At 43.4% G+C, this 20,102-nt stretch overlaps 1 protein-coding gene and 1 pseudogene across 1 annotated transcript in view; one reads left to right on the top strand and one right to left on the bottom strand.

The window, feature by feature from the left end:
* The window catches only part of LOC110174943 (polyunsaturated fatty acid lipoxygenase ALOX15B-like), a 123,568-nt gene extending 104,329 nt beyond the window's left edge, over window positions 1-19,239 (bottom strand). Inside the window, exons 1-3 of the mRNA XM_055156617.1 lie at window positions 19,145-19,239; window positions 18,933-19,055; window positions 18,757-18,860 (exon numbers count right to left, since the gene is read on the bottom strand). Coding sequence (XP_055012592.1) covers window positions 18,757-18,860; window positions 18,933-19,055; window positions 19,145-19,158 — 241 coding nt within the window. The 5' untranslated portion in view covers window positions 19,159-19,239. The remainder of the gene's footprint in view (window positions 1-18,756; window positions 18,861-18,932; window positions 19,056-19,144) is intronic.
* LOC129409911 (5S ribosomal RNA) lies at window positions 11,142-11,258 on the top strand (annotated as a pseudogene).
* Window positions 19,240-20,102: the final 863 nt, after the last annotated feature.

The following is a 20,102-nucleotide window of genomic DNA, read 5'->3' as shown; positions in this document are numbered from 1 at the left end:
AGGAGCCTTTGTGCCCCTAATATAGTCGGCCTCACCTCCACACAGTTTGGGCTCTGGAACCCAACTCCTTGAGAGGGGCTGGACTCTCCATTTCTCTGGCGTTGGCCGCGGGGACGGCGGCGGGCTGGTGTGGCCTGCTCATTGCAACAGCTCAGTCGCTGTGTGTTGGAGTTCACCCCGGTGAACGAGAGGTCGCGTCCCTGCGCCTTCGGGTTGGGGACAGGTCTCTCACTGTGGTGTCGGCCTACGGGCGAACAGCAGTGCAGAGTACCCGGCTTCTTGGAGTCCTTGGGAGGGGTACTAGACAGTGCACCGACCGGGGACTCCGTTGTTCTCCTGGGGACTTCAACGCCCACGTGGGCAACACAGTGACACTTGGAGAGGGGTGATTGGGAGGAACGGCCTCCCCGATCTGAACCGAGTGGTGTTTTGTTATTGGACTTCTGTGCTATCACAGTTTGTCCATAACGAACACCATGTTCGAGCACAAGGGTGTCCATAAGTGCACGTGGCACCAGGACACCCTAGGCCGGAGGTCGATGATCGACTTTGTCGTCGTGTCATCTGATCTCCGGCCGCGTGTCTTGGACACTCGGGTGAAGAGAGGGGCTGAGCTGTCAACTGATCACCACCTGGTCGTGAGTTGGGTTCACTGGCGGAGGAGGAAGCCGGAAAGACCTGGCAGGCCCAAGCGGTTGAGGGTCTGTTTGGGAACGTCTGGCGGAGCCCTCTGTCAAGGGACCTTCAACTGCACCTCCGGGAGGACTCTCCCGGATTCCGGGGGAGGCTGGAGATATGGAGTCCGAGTGGGCTTCATTCTCGCCTCCATTGTCAATGCAGCTGCTCGGAGCTGTGGCGTAAGGTCTGTTGGTGCCTGTCGCGGCGGCAATCCAGAACCCGGTGGTGGACACCGGAAGTAAGGGATGCTGTCAAGCTGAAGAAGGAGTCCTATCGGGCCTTGCTGGCTCGGGGACTCCTGAGGCAGCTGACAGGTACCGGCGGGCCAAGCGTGCTGCAGCCCGTGTGGTCGCGGAGGCAAAACTCGGAGCTGGGAGGAGTTCGGGGAGGCCATGGAGAAGGACTATCGGACGGCCTCAAAGAGATTCTGGCAAACCGTCCGGCGCCTCAGGAGGGGGAAGCAGTTCTTCACCAACACTGTTTACAGTGCGGGGGAGAGCTGTTGACCTCGACTGGGGACGTTGTCCGGCGGTGGAAGGAATACTTGAGGATCTCCTCAATCCCACCGTCACGTCCTCCGAGGAGGAGGCCGAGGCTGGGACTCGGAGGCGGACTCATCCATTACCCTGGCCGAGTCACTGAGGTGGTTGGCAAGCTCCTTGTGGCAAGGCTCCGGGTTGGATGAGATCCGTCCTGAGTACCTGAAGTCTCTGGATGTTGTGGGGCTGTCTTGGCTGACACGCCTCTTCACATCGCGTGGACAGTACCTCTGGACTGGCAAACCGGGGTGGTGGTCCCTCTGTATAAGAAGGGGGACCGGAGGGTGTGTTCCAACATAGGGGACACACTTCTCAGCCTTCCCGGTAAGGTCTATGCCGGGTATGGAGAGGAGAATCCGGCCGATAGTCGAACTCGGATTCAGGAGGAGCAGTGTGGTTTTCGTCCTGGCCGTGGAACACTACCAGTTACACTCTCCATAGGGTGCTCGAGGGTTCTGGGAGTTGCCCAACCAGTTGTGTTTTGTGGATCTGGAGAAGGCATTCGACCGTGTCCTCGTGGTGTCTGTGGGGGGTGCTCTGGGATATGGGTCCGGGGCCCTTTGCTACTGTTCCCTGTATGACCGGAGCAGGAGCTGTTTCGCATTGCCGGCAGTAAGTCAGACCTGTTCCCGGTGCATGTTGGACTCCGCCAGGGCTGCCTTTGTCACCGGTTCTGTTCATTGTATTTATGGACAGAATTTCTAGGCGCAGTCAGGGGCGGAGGGGGTCCGGTTTGGGGACCACAGGATTTCATCTCTGCTGTTTGCGGACGATGTTGTCCTGTTGGCTTCATCGAACCAGGACCTGCAATGTGCACTGGGGCGGTTTGCAGCCGAGTGTGAAGCGGCTGGGATGAGGATCAGCTCTTCCCAAGTCCGAGGCCATGGTTCTCGCCGGAAAAAGGTGGCTTGCCCTCTCCGGGTGGGTGGGGAGTCTTTGCCTCAAGTGGAGGAGTTCAAGTATCTCGGGTCTTGTTCACGAGTGAGGGAAGGACGGAACGTGAGATTGACAGGCGGATCGGTGCAGCTTCGCAGTGATGCGGTCGCTGTATCGGACCGTTGTGGTGAAGAGGGAGCTGAGTCGAAAGGCGAAGCTCTCGATTTACCGGTCAGTCTTCGTTCCTACTCTCACCTATTGGTCATGAGCTCTGGGTAGTGACCGAAAAGGACGAGATCGCGGATACAAGCGCTCGAAATGAGTTTCCTCCGCAGGGTGGCTGGGCGCTCCTTAGAGATAGGGTGAGGAGCTCAGTCACACGGGAGGAGCTCGGAGTAGAGCCGCTGCTCCTCCACGTCGAGAGGAGCCAGTTGAGGTGGCTCGGGCATCTGTTCCGGATGCCTCCTGGGCGCCTCCCTCGGGAGGTGTTCCGGGCATGTCCCGCCGGGAGGAGGCCCCGGGGAAGACCCAGGACACGCTGGAGGGACTATGTCTCTCGGCTGGCCTGGGAACGCCTCGGGGTCCCCCTGGAGGAGCTGGAGGACGTGTCTGGGTGAAGGAAGTCTGGGAGTCCCTGCTTAGGCTGCTCCCCCCGCGACCCGGCCCCGGATAAGCGGACGAAAATGGATGGATGGATGGATAAGTCAAATAAGCAGTTTTTGCTATACCATCTCAAACTTTTTCTTTTTTTTTCCCCAATAGTACCACAACAACAAAATCTGGCACATTTCTAACACCATTATCAATAAGAACATCTAACATACATATGTAACATTTAACATATAAACCATGTATCTTTTAACCATTTCAACATAGGTACTTTTATGGTGTAATGGCATGCAGTTAACTCAGTCAACATTCCTTTATTAGTCTCTTAGGTTTCATAATGTTTCTGCATGTTTTTCATGTACTGCTGTTTTTGGTGTTACATTAATATCCTGAGAAGTATGCACAATGTCACTGGCAGTACTTGATGTGGAACTGACTTTTATCTCTCTGATCACTTTAGCAACAGGACCATCACATCTGACGCATACCATGTCCTCCTGTACTAGTGGACTTAGTTGTTTTGCAGTTTTGTTGTATCTTTGACTTTGTTTGTTGTATTTCAGATTATGTCCTGTCTCCTTCACCAGCACGTGTGACGCTGAAGGTAAACGTGTTCTCAGTTCTCTCTTCATCAGAAGTTCTGCTGGAGATTTTCCACACTCCAGCGGTCAAGTTCTATAATTGAGCAGGGCCGGGTATGGGTCACTGCAAGTTTCTGTACCCTTTCTAAAAAGTCTTTTTACAATCTGCACTGCTTTCTCAACCAAACCATTTGATTGTGGGTACAGTGGGCTAGATGTTGTATGTTCAAACCCGTCATTTTCAGCAAAGTCTTTGAAATCTTGACTGCTGAACTGCGGTCCGTTATCGTTCACCACTGTGACTGGGATTTCGTGTCTTGCAAAAATGGCTTTGCAATGCTTGATTACTTGCTTTGCTGTTGTGTCAGTCAGAAAAGCAATTTCTGGATAATTTGAAAAATAATCTACAATGACAAGGTAGTCTTTTCCCGCCAAGTAAAGCAAGTCTACTCCGACCTTTCTCCATGGCTTGTTTGGTCTGTGATGTGCAAGGAGTGGGTCTTTTTGTTGTTGGTATTTGTGTTGTTGACATGTCTCACAGCGCTTTATGTAGTTTTCTATGGCTTTGTTCATGCGTGGCCAGTACAGTCAAGCTCTTTTCTATGCCTAAATGTCCTTAGTGTGTGAGTTGTAGCATTTGCGAGCACATTTCTGCAGGCACAACAATTCGTTTCCCTTTGAGTAGTACTCCTTGTACCACGGACAGTTCCTCTTTGAAGTTTTGATATGCTTGATCAGCTTTTTCTCACCTGGTTGATGGATCTGGGTGATCATGCTTTGCAGCTCATTGTCCTTGACTGTAGCATCTGCAATTTGTTTCCATTTGCCTTGTAACAAAGGCATGTACTTCGGCATTGCATCCACACACACTTGCACATCATGTTCAGTGTTGCTTGGTTCTGTACAGTTCAGTGAAGCTCGGCTGAGTGCGTCTGCCATGATGAGGTCTTTGCCTGGTGTGAACTCAAATGTTAAACTGTACTTTTGCAGGCAAAGTAGCAGGCGCTGGATGCGAGATGGTGCCTCTCCAAGAGGTTTGGTGGAGATTGCGATCAGTGGTTTGTGATCAGTCTCGAGCACTACTTCTCTGCCATAGATGTATGCTGTCTGAGTCTGTCTGTAATTCCACTGCTTCACCACAAGGCTGTGTCCTTTCACCTTTGTTATTCATTCTGTACAAAAGCATGCTGCCATTATGAAAACAGGTTCATTCTTAAAGGGTCTATATGATGCTGTTTCCTGGTCTATGTTATAATGTTGTTTCCTCACCAAAAACATTACCCATTATTGCATTTTGTTTCATTTGCAATTTCTACTGAACTAAAGGTAAAAGGTAGCTGTTAACTTAAAAAACTACCGCTTCATGACATCACAAGGTGGAAGAGAGCATTTTGAGTTTTGGAGATAAAGCCAGAATAATGCAAGATTACTCAAATATGTGTGAAAGAAACAAAACTCCAGGTCTGTTCCAGCAGGGCGCTTTAGTCATCAGTTCTGTTCATTAGATTTAAGGAAATAATGTTTAGGGACACATACACTACCTGGACACACTTTTTCATTCATGTTCATACTTTATTTCCATAATATTTAACACTGTAAAGAATGAGGATGGGGAGAGAAAGTTTTCAAAAGAATAAAGGTAACAATGGTGATCAAAATATGTGATAGCAGCCAACACCCCACAGTGTATTGAAGACAGGGTGTTTAGCTTCTATTTGATTAAATTGATTATATGATAAATAAATTGATGCATTTGATTATATTTGAATCATCCATCATGAAACTCATTGTATTATAAGTAGGATTTGAGACCCAAAACACACAAAAACATTATGGACTAAGTCTAATCCACAAGAGCTTTACAGGGCCACACTGTTTTCCATGTTTTTGGGCATCAGGTACGTGTATGGTAATTTTTTATTTAGGTTTTTGTTTCTTTCGTCAATAGCTTCATCCAAGTCTTTCAGCTCTTTCTGGAAATCTTGGATCATCTTACAGCACACATCCTCTGTGAAATTTTCTTCAGGGTACTGGCCAAGAGGAACCTGGAAAAAACAAAACATATAGATACTGAAACATTCTGCAATTTACACTTCTTGAGCCCGGCATAAACATGCTAAATTGTTGTTTAGGGCCACAACCAGTATTTTTCATCATGTCATCCGCTTGACTCACGGTTTAGCCGCGGACTCTGCAGCTGTACCCTCCATCTGCGCATCTCTATCACACAGACAGATATTCTAACACAGGTGTGTGAGGGCACATGGTGAAACTTTTGAGTAAAATGTTTCTAAAAAGATCATTCACTTTTTCTCGTGTGTGTGCCACCAGGCTTTGCTTTGGACCATTTCTGAGTTCAATCATAAATTATAACTATAGCAGATGCAAGCACAACATGTCTTCTTTAACATCAAATCAGTGTCATCAAATAACGAAATGGCTCCTAAAAGGAGTTTAGGAATGGGGCTGAAGGATGAAATAAGAATAAAGTGGAGCAAGAACAAGAGAGTAGGCTAAAGGGTGAGAGAGCTGGTTTTTTTTTTTGTTTGTTTGTTTGTTTTGTTTTTTGCTAATATCATGCTAAGTTAGTGCATTAGCATAAACAACACCAGTGAGATGTAGCTACAGTTGGCCCTCAAAGCATACTAATGCATCACAAATAATTAGAATATCATGAAAAAGTTTAATATTTTTTGTCAGTCATTTCAGAAAGTCAAACCCATGTATCATATAGACTCATGACACATAGAGTGAAGCTTTCAAGAGTTTATTTCTGGATTTTTTTTTACAATTGTAGCTTACAAATAATGGGGAAAAAAAAAAGTTGAATATTGTAAAAATGCTGAATATTGGAAAGTCATGTTGTCACATGCTAAACAACTAATGTACTGAAAACATCTGCAAAGGTTTCCTGAGCCTTTAAATGGTCTCAGTCTGGGTCAGACGGCTACACAAACATGGGGAAGGCTTCTTCACCAATGTCCAGAAGACACTCACTGACAGCCTTCACAAGGAGAAAGCCAAAAAATGTCATTGCTAAAGAAGCTGGTTGTTACAGAGTGCTGTATCCAAACAGATTCAATTTGAAGGGTAAAAAAAGTGTGATAGGAAAAGGTGCACAAGCCAAAAGGATGGCCGCAGCCTTGAGAGGACTGTCAAAAATCCATACAAGAATTTAAGGGAGCTTCATAAGGAGTGGACTGGGACTGGAGTCAGTGCATCAAGAGCCACTATATGCACAGATGAAGCCTGTATGCGACATGAGACGAAGTCAGAAGCCCCCTACTTGGGTTGTGGTGAAAAAGAACTGGGGCCTCATTTATAAAACTCAGTTATGCACAAATCATTGCGCAGGTGCTCCTTACTCTCTACAGCAAGTCGGACCTGCTATAAGCTCTACGCAAAGACTGGAGACAGGTGGAAAAAGCGACACTTGTGGAGAGAAGCAGAATTTTGAGGAAGTGTTTGATCAGGAAATTATCAGAAAATCCCCTGATATAAAATAATTACCTTCAGATTTGTGCATTTAAGCAAATATTCACCAAAACACAGAGAAGGGCTGTTTATTCCACTCATTATTCTCTACAGTATTATACATTTAAAATTTGTGGATGAGCGCGGCCACCTTCCCGGTGCAGCGTTGAGTCTTCCTCAGTCTACACCGTGACTACAGACTTCTATAGAACATAGTCTGTGGCTGTGATTCAACACAGAGGATGAAATAATGACCAGACCTGAGAGAAAATTCTTCCCTTGGACGGAGCACAGGAGCCAGGCTTTGGTTTAATGAAGCACTTGGACTCGCAACACCAACAGCCAGTGACCCGAGTTTGTGCACAACACAAAGCCGACTGTCCAAACCTGACCCAAACTCAAAATATTCCCTACATTTTTGTGTAATGGGGAGCTTTTGCAAAGGGCTCTCCCTGTGCCGTCCCGATCCAGACCCGCGCACTCAGAGGTCACACCCAGGCCCGCATTCATAGAGGTCAGCAGAGTTTGGATATTCTGTGTGGACTTTTATTGGCAGAATAACAGTGCCTGATCTGTATCGGATGTGTTACTTGCCAAATCTATGTTCTACCTGCTGAAGTGCTTTTCTCCTGACCACTGATCCACGTATCCCTCCCTCGCTCTTTTCGCTCTCTAGGGGAGGGCATCTGAATCTCTGGCACACATTCATAGCCCCCTCCTTTGACCATTCAGACCCCCATGTGCATGTATCTGTATCTTATTTATGTGCATAAACAGGACCAGTCTACACACACACAGGCAGACTTCAAAATATAGTGATAAAACTCTTGAAATAATGAGAAAACACATTGGTTTTACTGCAAAGATGTGCTGCCTAAATATTATGAAATATTATTAAATGAACAGATGAGTTGTTGTCGTCAGTTTTAGTTTTATATTTATTTGTTAAACCATGTTTAAGTCTTTGAGGTGATGGTGTGGTGTTGCGTGGAGCATCCTCCTCCCTCTGTCCCACGTGTCTCGGACAAACTCACTGAATTATCACCTCATGTTTAGGGAAATCTCATTCACCAGTTTGCACCTTTTATGGTGAGGTGGAGATGTGGAGAGGGCGTGGTCTGTTCTTTTATGATGTGGTGGAGGTGTGAGGGGGCGTGGTCTGTTCTTTTATGATGTGGTGGAGGTGTGGAGAGGGCATGGTCAGTTCTTTTATGATGAGGTGGAGGTGTGAAGGGGGCGTGGTCTGTTCTTTTATGATGAGGTAGAGGTGTGAGGGGGCGTGGTCTGTTCTTTAATGATGAGGTGGAGGTGTGAGGGGGCGTGGTCTGTTCTTTAATGATGAGGTGGAGGTGTGAGGGGGCGTGGTCTGTTCTTTAATGATGAGGTGGAGGTGTGAGGGGGCGTGGTCTGTTCTTTTATGATGAGGTGGAGGTGTGGAGAGGGCGTGCCGTGACGTGGGTTTACGTATTCTAGCTGCAGGTGGATTTATAAAGCACAGATTGCAGGTTTAGTGCGTGCGGTGGGTTTTCTAAATTTTTAGTTTACGTAGCGCACGCCTCTGGCAGCCACTAAGAGTGCACACTAACCAACCCATCCTCACAGAAACTGTATAATAGAAGCATTGGTTCAACTGAAAAATGCATCTATTTCACAATTTGGCCTCTTAAATTGTGAAATTGTCATAATTTTTTTTGTGCCATTTATTTCTATAGGAATCACATGACTTTCAATTTTCTGGTGACTCTGGAAATCAAAATGGTTACCTATTATTTTATGGCTGATTTAAAAACTAAATTAAACACTTTATGATTTTTCTAGTGAGAAATATGTGATTATATTTCCATATATTTCAACAGTGACATTACACAAGCTTTAATTATCAAGTTTGATCGATGATTTGTGGAAGGTTGAAAGAAATGTGTATTACTGTTATAGATAAGTTCACAGCATTCACGTTGCACTAACATGAAAAGATGCTTCTTAAATGCTAATCTACTGCTATTTACCAACTAAATTAAACCATAATAGTAATTATAACAGACACTTACACCACTGGCAACCCTCAAGCTTTATTTAATGAGTTTAATCGATGATTTGTGGCACATCTAAACTGTGTTATTGATACAGTTACCTCGCCGCATTCACGTCACCACATTGACACGGAGAAACAGCTATCAACCAATCCCAAATGTGTATAGCGTGTTACTGTTTGATAATTCACTTTACAAAAGCGTTAAGGACCCAATGTAAAACAAGAGTTTTATTCTGGTATGGTTATTGCTTATTTGTGTATCTTTGCTTTTTTTTTTTTTTTTTTTTTTTTTTTTGCGAAAGTAGGATGGCACTTTTTCTGCCTTTGCAGCAGAGTAATGTCGTAACGTTTTTGTTGTCTTCTTCATATGCTATCGTAGCTAAATGCTCAGACCCACAGTATTTCTTAAAACTAATGGAGAGTCAGAGGGGTCAAAACATCAATTCATGTGTTTAGTTAATGCTGAATGGTTTCCCTAGCCTCAGTGAAATACTCTTCTCTTTATTTGTCCCATAATGGGAAAATTCTAGTGCTGCAAATAAGTGCAACAGGAAAATGGAAAGCATGTATTCAACATCAATATAATTAACTATTAAAAATAGACTAATCCAGCCCAACACTGTGTAAGTTGAGCAAAGCTATAGGGCTCCACCCTCTTCCCACATTACACCAGAAGCAAAGAACATGTATGTTATTTGTCATTTACAGAATGAATAATTAAAACAACAAATTTTATTCTCTTTTTATGGCATCAACACAGAGAGACGTTTCAGTGTGGAGAGAACAGACAAGAACAGTTTTCCAGAATGTGCCCACCTTGTGTGCTCTGGAGTTGTTTAAGAACTCCCAGTGACCAACAGAGACCATGTCTCAAGTGACTGCCTTATAAGATAAAGGTGCCTTTTCACCCAAAGTTCTGGTCTATTTCAGGTCTCTTTAGCAGTTATTGCATTACATAAAATATACAGTATATAATAGTCGTTTCAAATTTTTGCTTCACAAGGGCCACATTCATCTGTGAGTTATAGAGGCAGACTTTATTGATCCCTCATGTGGGAAATTCATTCTTTAGCAAACTGTCAGGAGCAGTGAGCTAATGCCATATAGCGCTGTGGGACCATCTCCAAATTGGTCAGGACTGCCAAGCTCTAATGCCATATAGCGCTGTGGGACCATCTCCAAATTTTGAGCTAGTCTTGGTCAGGACTACCTTAGCTGGAGCATATACCTTTGGTGCATGGGTTTGGGTTAATGGGAGAAATCAGAAGTTGTAGCATTGAGCTTTCTTTTTTTAGATGGATTTTTTAGATGTTTGTATAAGAATGTCCACTAATTTTCCCCAGTGTTGATGAATACTGGTAAGTGTATATTTGTTTCTGGGTCTTTAACATTACATATGTTGGATGCGATCTATTGGATGAAATCTTTTCAAATTGCCTTGTGATGTTTTGTGCAGATGCTGATGAGTCAGTGAAACATCTCAGTCCTCACCAAGGCAAACAGGAATCATTACATTATAGTACTTGGATAATATCTTATGACATTGCTCCTGTCTCTGTTTGTCATTACAGGTTGGGATTGTATCCGGCAAAGGTGGTTCCGGCAACAAGGTTCTGTTGTAGAGTCAAAAAAATATAAAACTTACAAAATCTGTTGACTGTGTGCTGAGGAGCCACAGGATTTCCAGGACTTTCATTGTGGTGTCCACATCAGGCAGAGTCTGCAGCAGGGTCTGTTCATTTGCTCTGCCCTTTTATGACTGGTGGAGGCTTTTGTAAGGAGGATGGAAAGTTGGGCATCCAACCACCGATGTCCAACTGCAATACAGCCATATGACAATATAATCATCTTAATAACCATCATCATTAAAGGACAATTAATTTGGAGGAGCAAAATAAATACTTGGAAATAAATAAATACAAGAATAAATATTGGGATGTATCCAATTAGATGGTGAGTACAAATATAAACATTAATGTGTATGCATTTATATATTTACACATTAATTCATTTATTCTGGGGATTAAAAAGCGAATATATGCATGTTTTTTCATTCCTGTATTAAATTATACATTTAACTATTTGTACATTTCTTTAAATATGTTTTAATATTTATTTTTACAATTTTAATTACTTTTTTTTTTTTTTTTTTTTTTACATTTACTTTTTACAAATAATACATTAAATTGTACATTACACTTTTGTTAAATCTAAATGAGTGGGTGGGACTGACTGTGATTGACTGAACATTGGACTCCTGTTAATGCGCAGCTGCTTCTATTTCGGACACTACTACTGCTACTACAATGGCTAGTACTTCTAATACTCTACACTACAACTACTACTACTTCAAATAGTGACCATACCAGCTTGTCAAAGCCTGATCCCATCAGATCTCAGAAGCTCAGCAGGCTGGGCCTGGTTAGTACTTGGATGGGAGACCTCTGGGAATTCTTGGTGCCACAGTGGGGCGCCAGTGGCAAAAACTTTGTGTCGTTGTGTCTTTAGGTGAAACACTTCACCCACATTGCCCAGTATGAAAGTGGAGTGTGCATGAGTGATGGTGGTGGTCGGAGGGGCAGATGGCGCAGATTGGCAGCCTCGCTTCCATTAGTCTGCCCCAGGCCAGCTGTGGCTACCACCACTGAGTGTGGAGTGACTGAATAATGAACTGTAAAGTGCTTTGGGTATCTTGAAAGGCGCTGTATAAATGCAATGATTAATTAATTGATTAATAAAAAAAATGTACTATTACTATTTCACATATACTACTTTAAGTACAACTACAACTACTGCTAAGGCTTCAAATACTACATGTCAAGTGCTAGAACTACTGATACTAGTAGTAATTTAACCATTAGTGGTAATTATTTTGCCTATTCGAATTGGCCTCTAAGCCCAAACCAGATGTGCATCACCATCTGCCACAATACTGTCCAAACAGCATAGGAACCTCAACAGCTTTCTAACCAGCCATAAGGAGGTATGAAATCTCACAATCCAGTCTGCATTTTCCCTGAAAGCTTCTGAACATGGCTGATCTCTACACCAAGAGTTTTTAATGCATTAAAAGTTTAGTTGCCTGAGACTTTATACAATACAACATACCTGGATAAAACCCAACTTTATATAAGAACAAAAAATAAAAGTTTTCAGGGCCATCACAGCTTCATGAATTTATTGCAAGACTAGGCAATGAAATAAGGGAAGATCTGCTCACATGTTTACGTTTATAGACACAGAAGTTAAAGCCACATGGCCCATTTACATAAACTCTGCTGATGGAGCCCATGCAAGCTCCCTCCACCACAAGCGGACTAAAGGACTCGGTTTGGTGGAATATTTGTTGGGACAGAGAACAGAGCAGAGGCTGCAGCTGACAGTGAGTCTGGAGAATATATTTATTCTGTTCTGTGCATGGGTGCACATGGAGATGTTGGAGGTAGTTCTTGTTTACAGGTACGGTCTGTGGGGTTTATTGCAGATCTTTCTTATTCAACAGCAGCATTGTTTCTCCTGCGCAAACACCCGGGTCATTTCTGTACACTGTAATACTAAAATCTGCATTAAAACTAGAGCAGTAGAGGAGAATGAGAAGCCTTATTGTAGTGCGTTTTGTGGGTGTTGTGGGGTTCACGTGACATCTCCGTTGTTCCCACAGCTGGTTAGGATGGTCTTTGAATAAAAAATTAGGACTCTTATGGTTGAACCTGTGATGTAACTCCAAACGTAACAGAGTTAGGGGCTTGGAGCTAGGAGCTATGATTTGACCTATTCTGAACTAGCTATAGTATTGAAGTATTATTATTAGTAGTAGTAATAGTAGTAGTTGTAGTAGTAGTAAATGTAGTAGTAGAGTTTCAAATACGTAGAAGCAGCAGCACATAAAACAGGAAGGAGAGCCCAATGTTCTGTCAGTCACAGTCAGTGACACCTACTCATTTGCATTTAAGCATTATAAATATAGAAATAAAATGTGCAAATGCATGCTGGAACACATCTTCAGTGTGAAACCGATGTACAAACTAATGTCTTCAACTCACCTGTCCAGTGTTGACAGCTGAGTGCTGGGCTGAGGAGGTGAAAATGACCATAGTGACAAACTTCACCACCTCATTCACAGTTTTGAAGCTCTGTGGGATTCCTACAAAACCATTATCATTATAAAATACAGTACATTCAGCTGCTACATGTAGCTGTTGTATGGTGTGTGTTTGCAAATATCTCACCTGTTTCTGTTTTTGACAGAAAGCCATGTTCAAATATGTCCATGATATAAGCTTGCAGTACAGAGTCGTCTTGGACCTCTTTGTCGTTTTTGTAGTAATGGTTAATCACTCCTTTCACAAACCTTTAAAGACATGAAGAGCATCAAAGTTTAGTTATTCCTATGGGGTTAACACTAAGGATGTGGTACCAATCCAGGTCCTTCCACCCTTTCACTTTCAGTCAGTCTGTAGAACCATCAGCCTCCTAAAACTCTCCATCTCCTCCTCATCATCAAAAGTTAATGTCAAGATTCTAGATTTAATATTTGGTTATAACAAATGCATCAGGTTTACAGTATCATTTATCAGTGATATCAATATCAATCAATCAAGATTTATCTGCATTAGGGTCGAAGCCAAGGTTTCTAAACCACATTTAGAAAACTAGAAAAGCACTCAGAGAGCGCAGACCTCCGCCAAGGACTACAGTCCCGCTCATATTAATTGTGTTTTCCATAAATATTTGTCTCATATTTTTCAATTTGGAATATGAAAGAGGATCCGATTGTCCATCCCTGAGTCAAATTTCATGGGGTTTGGTCAATAATTAATCAAGATATTGAGAAACAAAATTTTTGGCCCCATTTACCACAATGTTAACTAAAATTTCAAAGTGATCCAGAATCCAGGATTTCTTCCGGATCACCCCCAAAATGAAATCAGTTCTTCCTTTTCACATTTCCAACAAATCCTGAAAATTTCATCAAAATCGGTCCATAACGTTTTGAGTTATGTTGCTAACAGACAAACAAACAAACAAACTAACAGACAAACAAACAAACAAACTAACAGACAAACGCCGGCAAAAACATAACCTCCTTGGCGGAGGTAATAATACACATATTTCAGTTAATTTAGTTGAATTTTTTGTATGAATAATTAAGCTCACATATGGAGTTAAAAGCCCTCACCCATCTTGCGACAGTATGGTACATCCTCGCCCACATAACCCCTTCCCCAGTGTGAACTTTGCATGTATATGTTAAAAGCAAAGTTGATCATATTTCTTTGCCTGTAACATATACAGTACAATACACTTTCTCATTCTTTGCTCTTTGTAGTGGTTAATCACTCTTTTCACAAACCTTTAAACACTTTTTTTTTTTTTTTTTAACCTTTTTTTTTTATCTCCTATAACAAAAATGCTAGATTGATGTGATTTGGATTATTGTCCATTAGAAATAACATCTGTTAAAGACTGTTGTTTTTCCTGAGATCTGCTGTAGCCACTTTTCCAGTTTGGGGGTTACAGCCCCGAGTGCTCCGATCACCATGGGCACCACTGATGCCTTCATTTTCCAGGCCTTCTCCAGCTCTTCCTTGAGACCCTGGTATTTCTCTAGTTTCCACATATGTTCAGATGTGTACACTATGCCCGCCACTTGGATATGTTGCTCCATGTATGCTTTCCCTGCAGCATATTACACCTGCAGTTCTGTGCTGGACTGTCTCAGGAGCCTCTTTGCACAGTCTACACCGTGGGTCTTGTCTGGTGTGGCAGATCTGGGCCTCTATTATTCGCGTGCTCCTGAGCAGCCAGGATCAGTGCCTCTGTGTGTCCTTCAGACCAGCCCTCTCAAGCCACTGGTAGGATTTCTTGCTATCAGCCACTTCAGTTATGTTCCGGTGGTACGCCCCATGTAGGGGTTTTTCCTGCCATGATGGTCCCTCCAGCACCTCTTCCTCTGGACCCCACTGTCTGAGACATTCTCTGAGCACCTCATCTGTCGAGGCCTTGTCCTTGATGTTCTCAAGGAGCTTGGATGTTTCATCCTGGACAGTGGTTCCCAAACTCACTAGTCCTCGGCCTCCTTCCTTCCGGCCTGCGTACAGTCTCAGGGTGCTGGATTTGGGATGGAACCCTCCATGCAGGTCAGGAGCTTTCATGTCTTAACATCTGTGGTCTGTATCTCCTCCTTTTGGCCAGCTTATGATTCCTGGGATCTGATCACTGGCAGGGCGTAGCTGTTGATTGCCTGCGCCTTGTTCTTGCAGTTGAGCTGCTTCTTAGGACTTGCCTCACTCTTTGCCGGTATTTGGCTGTAGCCGCTTTCCTTGTTGCCTCTTCGAGGTTGCCATTTGCTTGTGGGATACCAAGGTACTTGTAACTGTCCTCGACATCTGCTGTTGTTCCCTCTGGGAGTGCGACCCCCTCTGTGTGGACTACCTTTCCTCTCTTTGTCACCATCCTGCTACATTTCTCAAGCCGAAATGATATTCCAATGTCTGTGCTGTAGATCCTGGTGGTGTGGATCAGTGATGTTTCGCTCTTAGCGTACAGCCTGTACATGTAGAGGAGGTGACTGATGGTGGCCCTGTGTCTGAATCGGTATCCGTAGCCAATGCGGTTGATTATTATCAGGGTGATTCTCGTTCCTCGGCTTGGGCCTTATTAAATCCACATGCCTTTTTTAAATTAATTAATTAATTTGTATTATTGTTTTTCTACATGCTGAGCTCTCATTTACCCCATGAAAAGTTTTATGTGGTACTACCGTCTTTCAGTATTTTGTTATCTTTAATACCAGTCACTGGCATGTTCATCCTTGTTTTTTTCTCAGTTGGCTCCCACGTACGAACCACATGTGGCCTTGCTTAGAGCAAGGTCAGATTGGCATAGACAAGCAGGTGTTGTCAGATTTTAAACAGGAAGCAGTACCTGTGAATGATGTCCCAAAGCCTGAGACCGTCGTCCCTGTAGTAGTAGTTGGGCACAGACTGCACTCCTCTGTCTGTGATGTCGTCTCGGATACACAGAGAGCTGTAGGTCAGGGAGGACAGGCCCTTCTGAAGGATGGTCACCAAACCCTCTCCACCACAGGCACTAACCTGGAATAACAGAAATAGCATTTTACTTTGCATATGTATTGTTTTTAACCAACTGCAATATCTTACATGTTTGAGGACACCATCTTCAGAAATAAGTCTCTGTCGAGCCAGCACATTGATTTCTAGAGTGTATCGGGTGTGAGGAACAAGAAGCTGTGAAGAGAAAAACACAGAGACAACTAATTATTTCAAGTCAGTTGAAAGTATCTGTAGAACATGCATAGGTATAGTGACCGCACAGAGCATCAATCAATAACTCACATTTATATATAGCATATTGAAAAACAACCATGGTTAATCGAAGTGCTTCACAAAATACAGTGAACAATAAAAATACAACAAAGCCCTGCATTAATGTTCATAGATGGTGGTATCTTCTCAGACAGTGTCAAATGCTAGTGAATTTTAGACATGTGTTTAGTACAGTTTTAAAATGCTCAAGAGATTGTGCAGCTCAGATGTGGAGTTTGGGAGCTCTGATTGAGAATGCTCTAGTCCTCTCTGTCCCTTCTGTCCCCTCTGCTCAAAAGCCTCAAGCAAGCACCTCCAGAGCAGGTGGTCAGCAGACATCAGGTCTCTGGTAGGTGTGTGAAAAACAGAGCAATGCAGACAAGTACAAAGGGGGTTTACCATTTAGACATAGACTTAGATTTAGACAAATCTTTAAGGAGGTTTTAACAAGGATATAGCTTGACTTGACCACTGTATGTATATGTTTTTCTAATTTAAAGTTTACATGACCATCCCAAAGGTTCTGTACAGAGTGGTCAATGACAGTCAATTACTGAGGACATCGGTCACCGAAAACAACTTGTAATGTAGCTAGTCCATTACATGGGCTTGGTGCTAGCTAACATGTGTTTTAAGGACAGAAACAAACAAAGTTTGATAGTGTTGCTATCCGTGCTATTACACAACCAGTTCAGTCTTCTGTTTTATTCAAATGAATACAATTAGTGATCATCCAAGACTTGATTTCACTAAGACACTTCAACAAGGGGAACAGTGAATCTTTAGGGCTATGCTTAAGTGGAATGTATATCTGTAAGTCATCTGCACACAAGGGAAATGCAGTGTTATGTTCTTGGAAAATGAGACTCTGGGGAACATAGCAAATAACAACAGCCCCAAAATAGAGCCTTGTGTCACTTCACATGTAAATGGGAGATACAAATTATGAGCATGGGTCAATATGAATAGGAAAAAATCCTATCTTATGAATAAGAGCAAAACCATTGCAGAAAAACCAAGTTAATATGACCATAGCGCAACCATAGCTCAGCCCAACCACACCGTCAGTTACCCGGAAGCCCCATTTACAGTATATAGACCTATCATGACAACACCATCTGTCTCCACTCTCTTGACACACTCTCTCCCACCCTATGTCTCTCGTTCATCCGTCAGCCTGAAGACAGAAGGGTGACCTGAATCGGCTGGGCTGACCATCTGAGACAGAGCCCCCATCCTGAGTGGATGTTCCTTTAATCCCCAACAAGAGCATAGAGAAAGTGCTGACCTTGTACAGAGGGTGCACCCTGGGCATGTTTCTCAGTATAGCCACAGTAAAGACTTCAGCGAGCAGGTGAGTACGCAGCAGGTGCACATTAATCTCATGGTAGTTAAAATCTGCACTTCTCACAAAGGTCTTGGCCAGTAACCACTCGTACTCTGAGTCGGCTGGGAGAAAGATGGGGTTGTCCTTGATGGCGTCTGTTTGAGCTGCAGGGGCAGACACATAACCTGTTACTTCATGCACCTGTGTGAATGTTCCCAGTAGGGCTGTCGCAGTTAGGGAATTCCCCCCCCCGGCCCTGAAAACTCTCTCTGATGATAGCGTGTGTAGCGTGGGAGAAGTAACATTTGGCTTTGGAAGAAGTGCTGCTGCATCTCTCTAGCTCTCACTGTGGCAGCTCGGGGCAGAGTCCTGGACCGGCTCGGGTACATGCGGACTTAGGAGAGAGAGAACCCTGAGCACGAGCATGCACAGCAGGTGTCTGCAAAGCACGATTGGGCAATGACTGCACTTAACTCTGTACACCGCAGAGCTCTGTGGCGGTCCTTTCCCCTGTGGTCACCAAATGGTCTACGCGGGCGTGCCTTAGTCCTGGGTTAGTCCTGGGTTAGTCCTGGATTATTACGGGCACGGGCAGGTAACGGGTGGAATGTTAATGGGTCTGGGGGTCTGCAGGTCTCTAAAAATGGACCTGTGCAGGACTCTGGGTCGGGTCACATTGGTCATGTGCGGTAATCACGGTGGCCCAACATCCACCTCGGTGGGCCTCTTAGTACCGTGGTGATTCATTTTTGTGGTTATAGCAACAGCCCTATTTCCCAGGAGCAGCTTGATGTCCCACCTGAATGGCTACTGGCTTCAGCGCGTCATCAGAGGTTTTGTGAAGGAGAACAAGAGGAGCCATCAGATACTGCGCCTTCCCATTGATAGTATTGGTCTTCACTCCATCCAAAAGCTTATAATCACACAGGAAGATGTTGCCTTTCTAAAATATGAACCACCATACATACAGTGTTAACATTTCAGATTAAAAAGTGGTTATAGAATGTCTAGTTGCGTACACCGAGACAAGACTATTGATAGACGTATACAATAGATGTAGAGTAGTGCAGTCACCTTCATCTCATCTGTCAGTTTGGCCCCACCCTCCAGAGAGACTGTGTCATCTGTGACAGGGAAGTTCACAGGCAGAGAGGAGCAGCGCTGGATCAAAATGGGGTTGAGTCCATTCAAAAACTGGTAGCCAAAGAAATCATCTTTTCTCCAGTTTTCATACACATAGTCTGAAAAACATTCACACATTGTAACAAACTGTAGAGATCACAATAGTATAACAGAGAGAGCAGAGACATACCTGTAACATCTGTTTTGTGTCTGCAAATTTCATTGTAAATGGAATCAAAATCAGTCCAAGGGTATGGATCGTTACCCAAATGTGTCACTTTCAATTCCAGCATCCTTGAAACAATTAGATTTTAATATTTTACAAGTAATATGACACTATTTATAATTGTTCAAATAATGGCTTACGCTGCTACAGCAATACTTAAGAATTCTCCGCCCTTTATGAGAGAGAACTGAACTTCAGGAGGGAGTTCAAACACACTATCTGCTTTCATGCAGTAAGGTATGCCCTCTAAATAAATTTCCCAACTGGAACATATGCAGATAAAATACATGCTAAATATTACAATCATAAAAAGAAAATGAATTGACCAAAGTACAGCACATTACATGCTTACCAGTATTCGTCCATCCTTTGCTTTAACTCCTGTTTCCTTGAGTTTTCAGCAACACGATTATACTCTTCATAGACTTTCACAGCTGTTAAATAAAAAAAAAAAACACAGTAAAGGCATAGCAATACTGCACACATACTCAAAATATGTGAAAACAGATGAATGTTATTCTGTTAACCCAGACCAAGCATTCATTTCCTGGATGAAAAAAAATGTAACCTTGTTTAACATGTTTGTACTAAGCCTCTAATACAGAAAATAATTAGTTTTTTCTTTTTTTCTTTTTTTTGAGGAATCTGTGGAAATGTTGCAAAATTGCAACATTGGGCTTTAGTGGTAACAAATATTACAAACTTCACATTTAATAAAAGCCAACTTTGTATTAGTTATTGCTCACTCAATAAAATTAAAACATATTTTAAAATGAATAAATTTAATTGAAAAAAACAAAACAAAACAAAAAACATATTTTTTTATACAGAACAGCACTAAGTACACGGTATGGCCCCATAGTTGATGTGATGCCTTGTAACCTTTTCCAGTGCTTTGCTTTCATCCATCCACTTTGTGGACAACCTCAGTGTTAGGGATGAACAGAAGCAAGACAAAGTTTGGAAGATTAGGCCATGGTCTGGTGCTAGACCTAGCAGGCTTACCCTGCACACTACCTTGGTTCACATCGAAGTCACAGAGTATGCTGGAGATTCCTATTCTTGCCCAGATCTTAAAGCCCCAGGAATGGGGTTTACCATGCATATATTGCCTGATTCCACTGAACCTTCCCTTGAAAGGAATCATCATTTCATCAATGGAGTTAGTTTTGGCCATCCTGGCTTGTCAAAGTCTGATCTCATCAGATCTAAGAAGCTAAGAATGGCCGGGCCTGATTAGTACTTGGATGGGAGATACTGTGAATTCCAGGTGCCACAGGGGGCGCCAGTTGCAAAAACCCCATCGTTGT

Source organism: Boleophthalmus pectinirostris, unplaced genomic scaffold (assembly GCF_026225935.1).
Source record: "Boleophthalmus pectinirostris isolate CB_2022bp ecotype Guang Dong unplaced genomic scaffold, ASM2622593v1 HiC_scaffold_20, whole genome shotgun sequence".
NCBI classification, from domain to species: Eukaryota; Metazoa; Chordata; class Actinopteri; order Gobiiformes; family Gobiidae; genus Boleophthalmus; species Boleophthalmus pectinirostris.
This window is presented reverse-complemented; position numbering and strand designations above follow the sequence as displayed.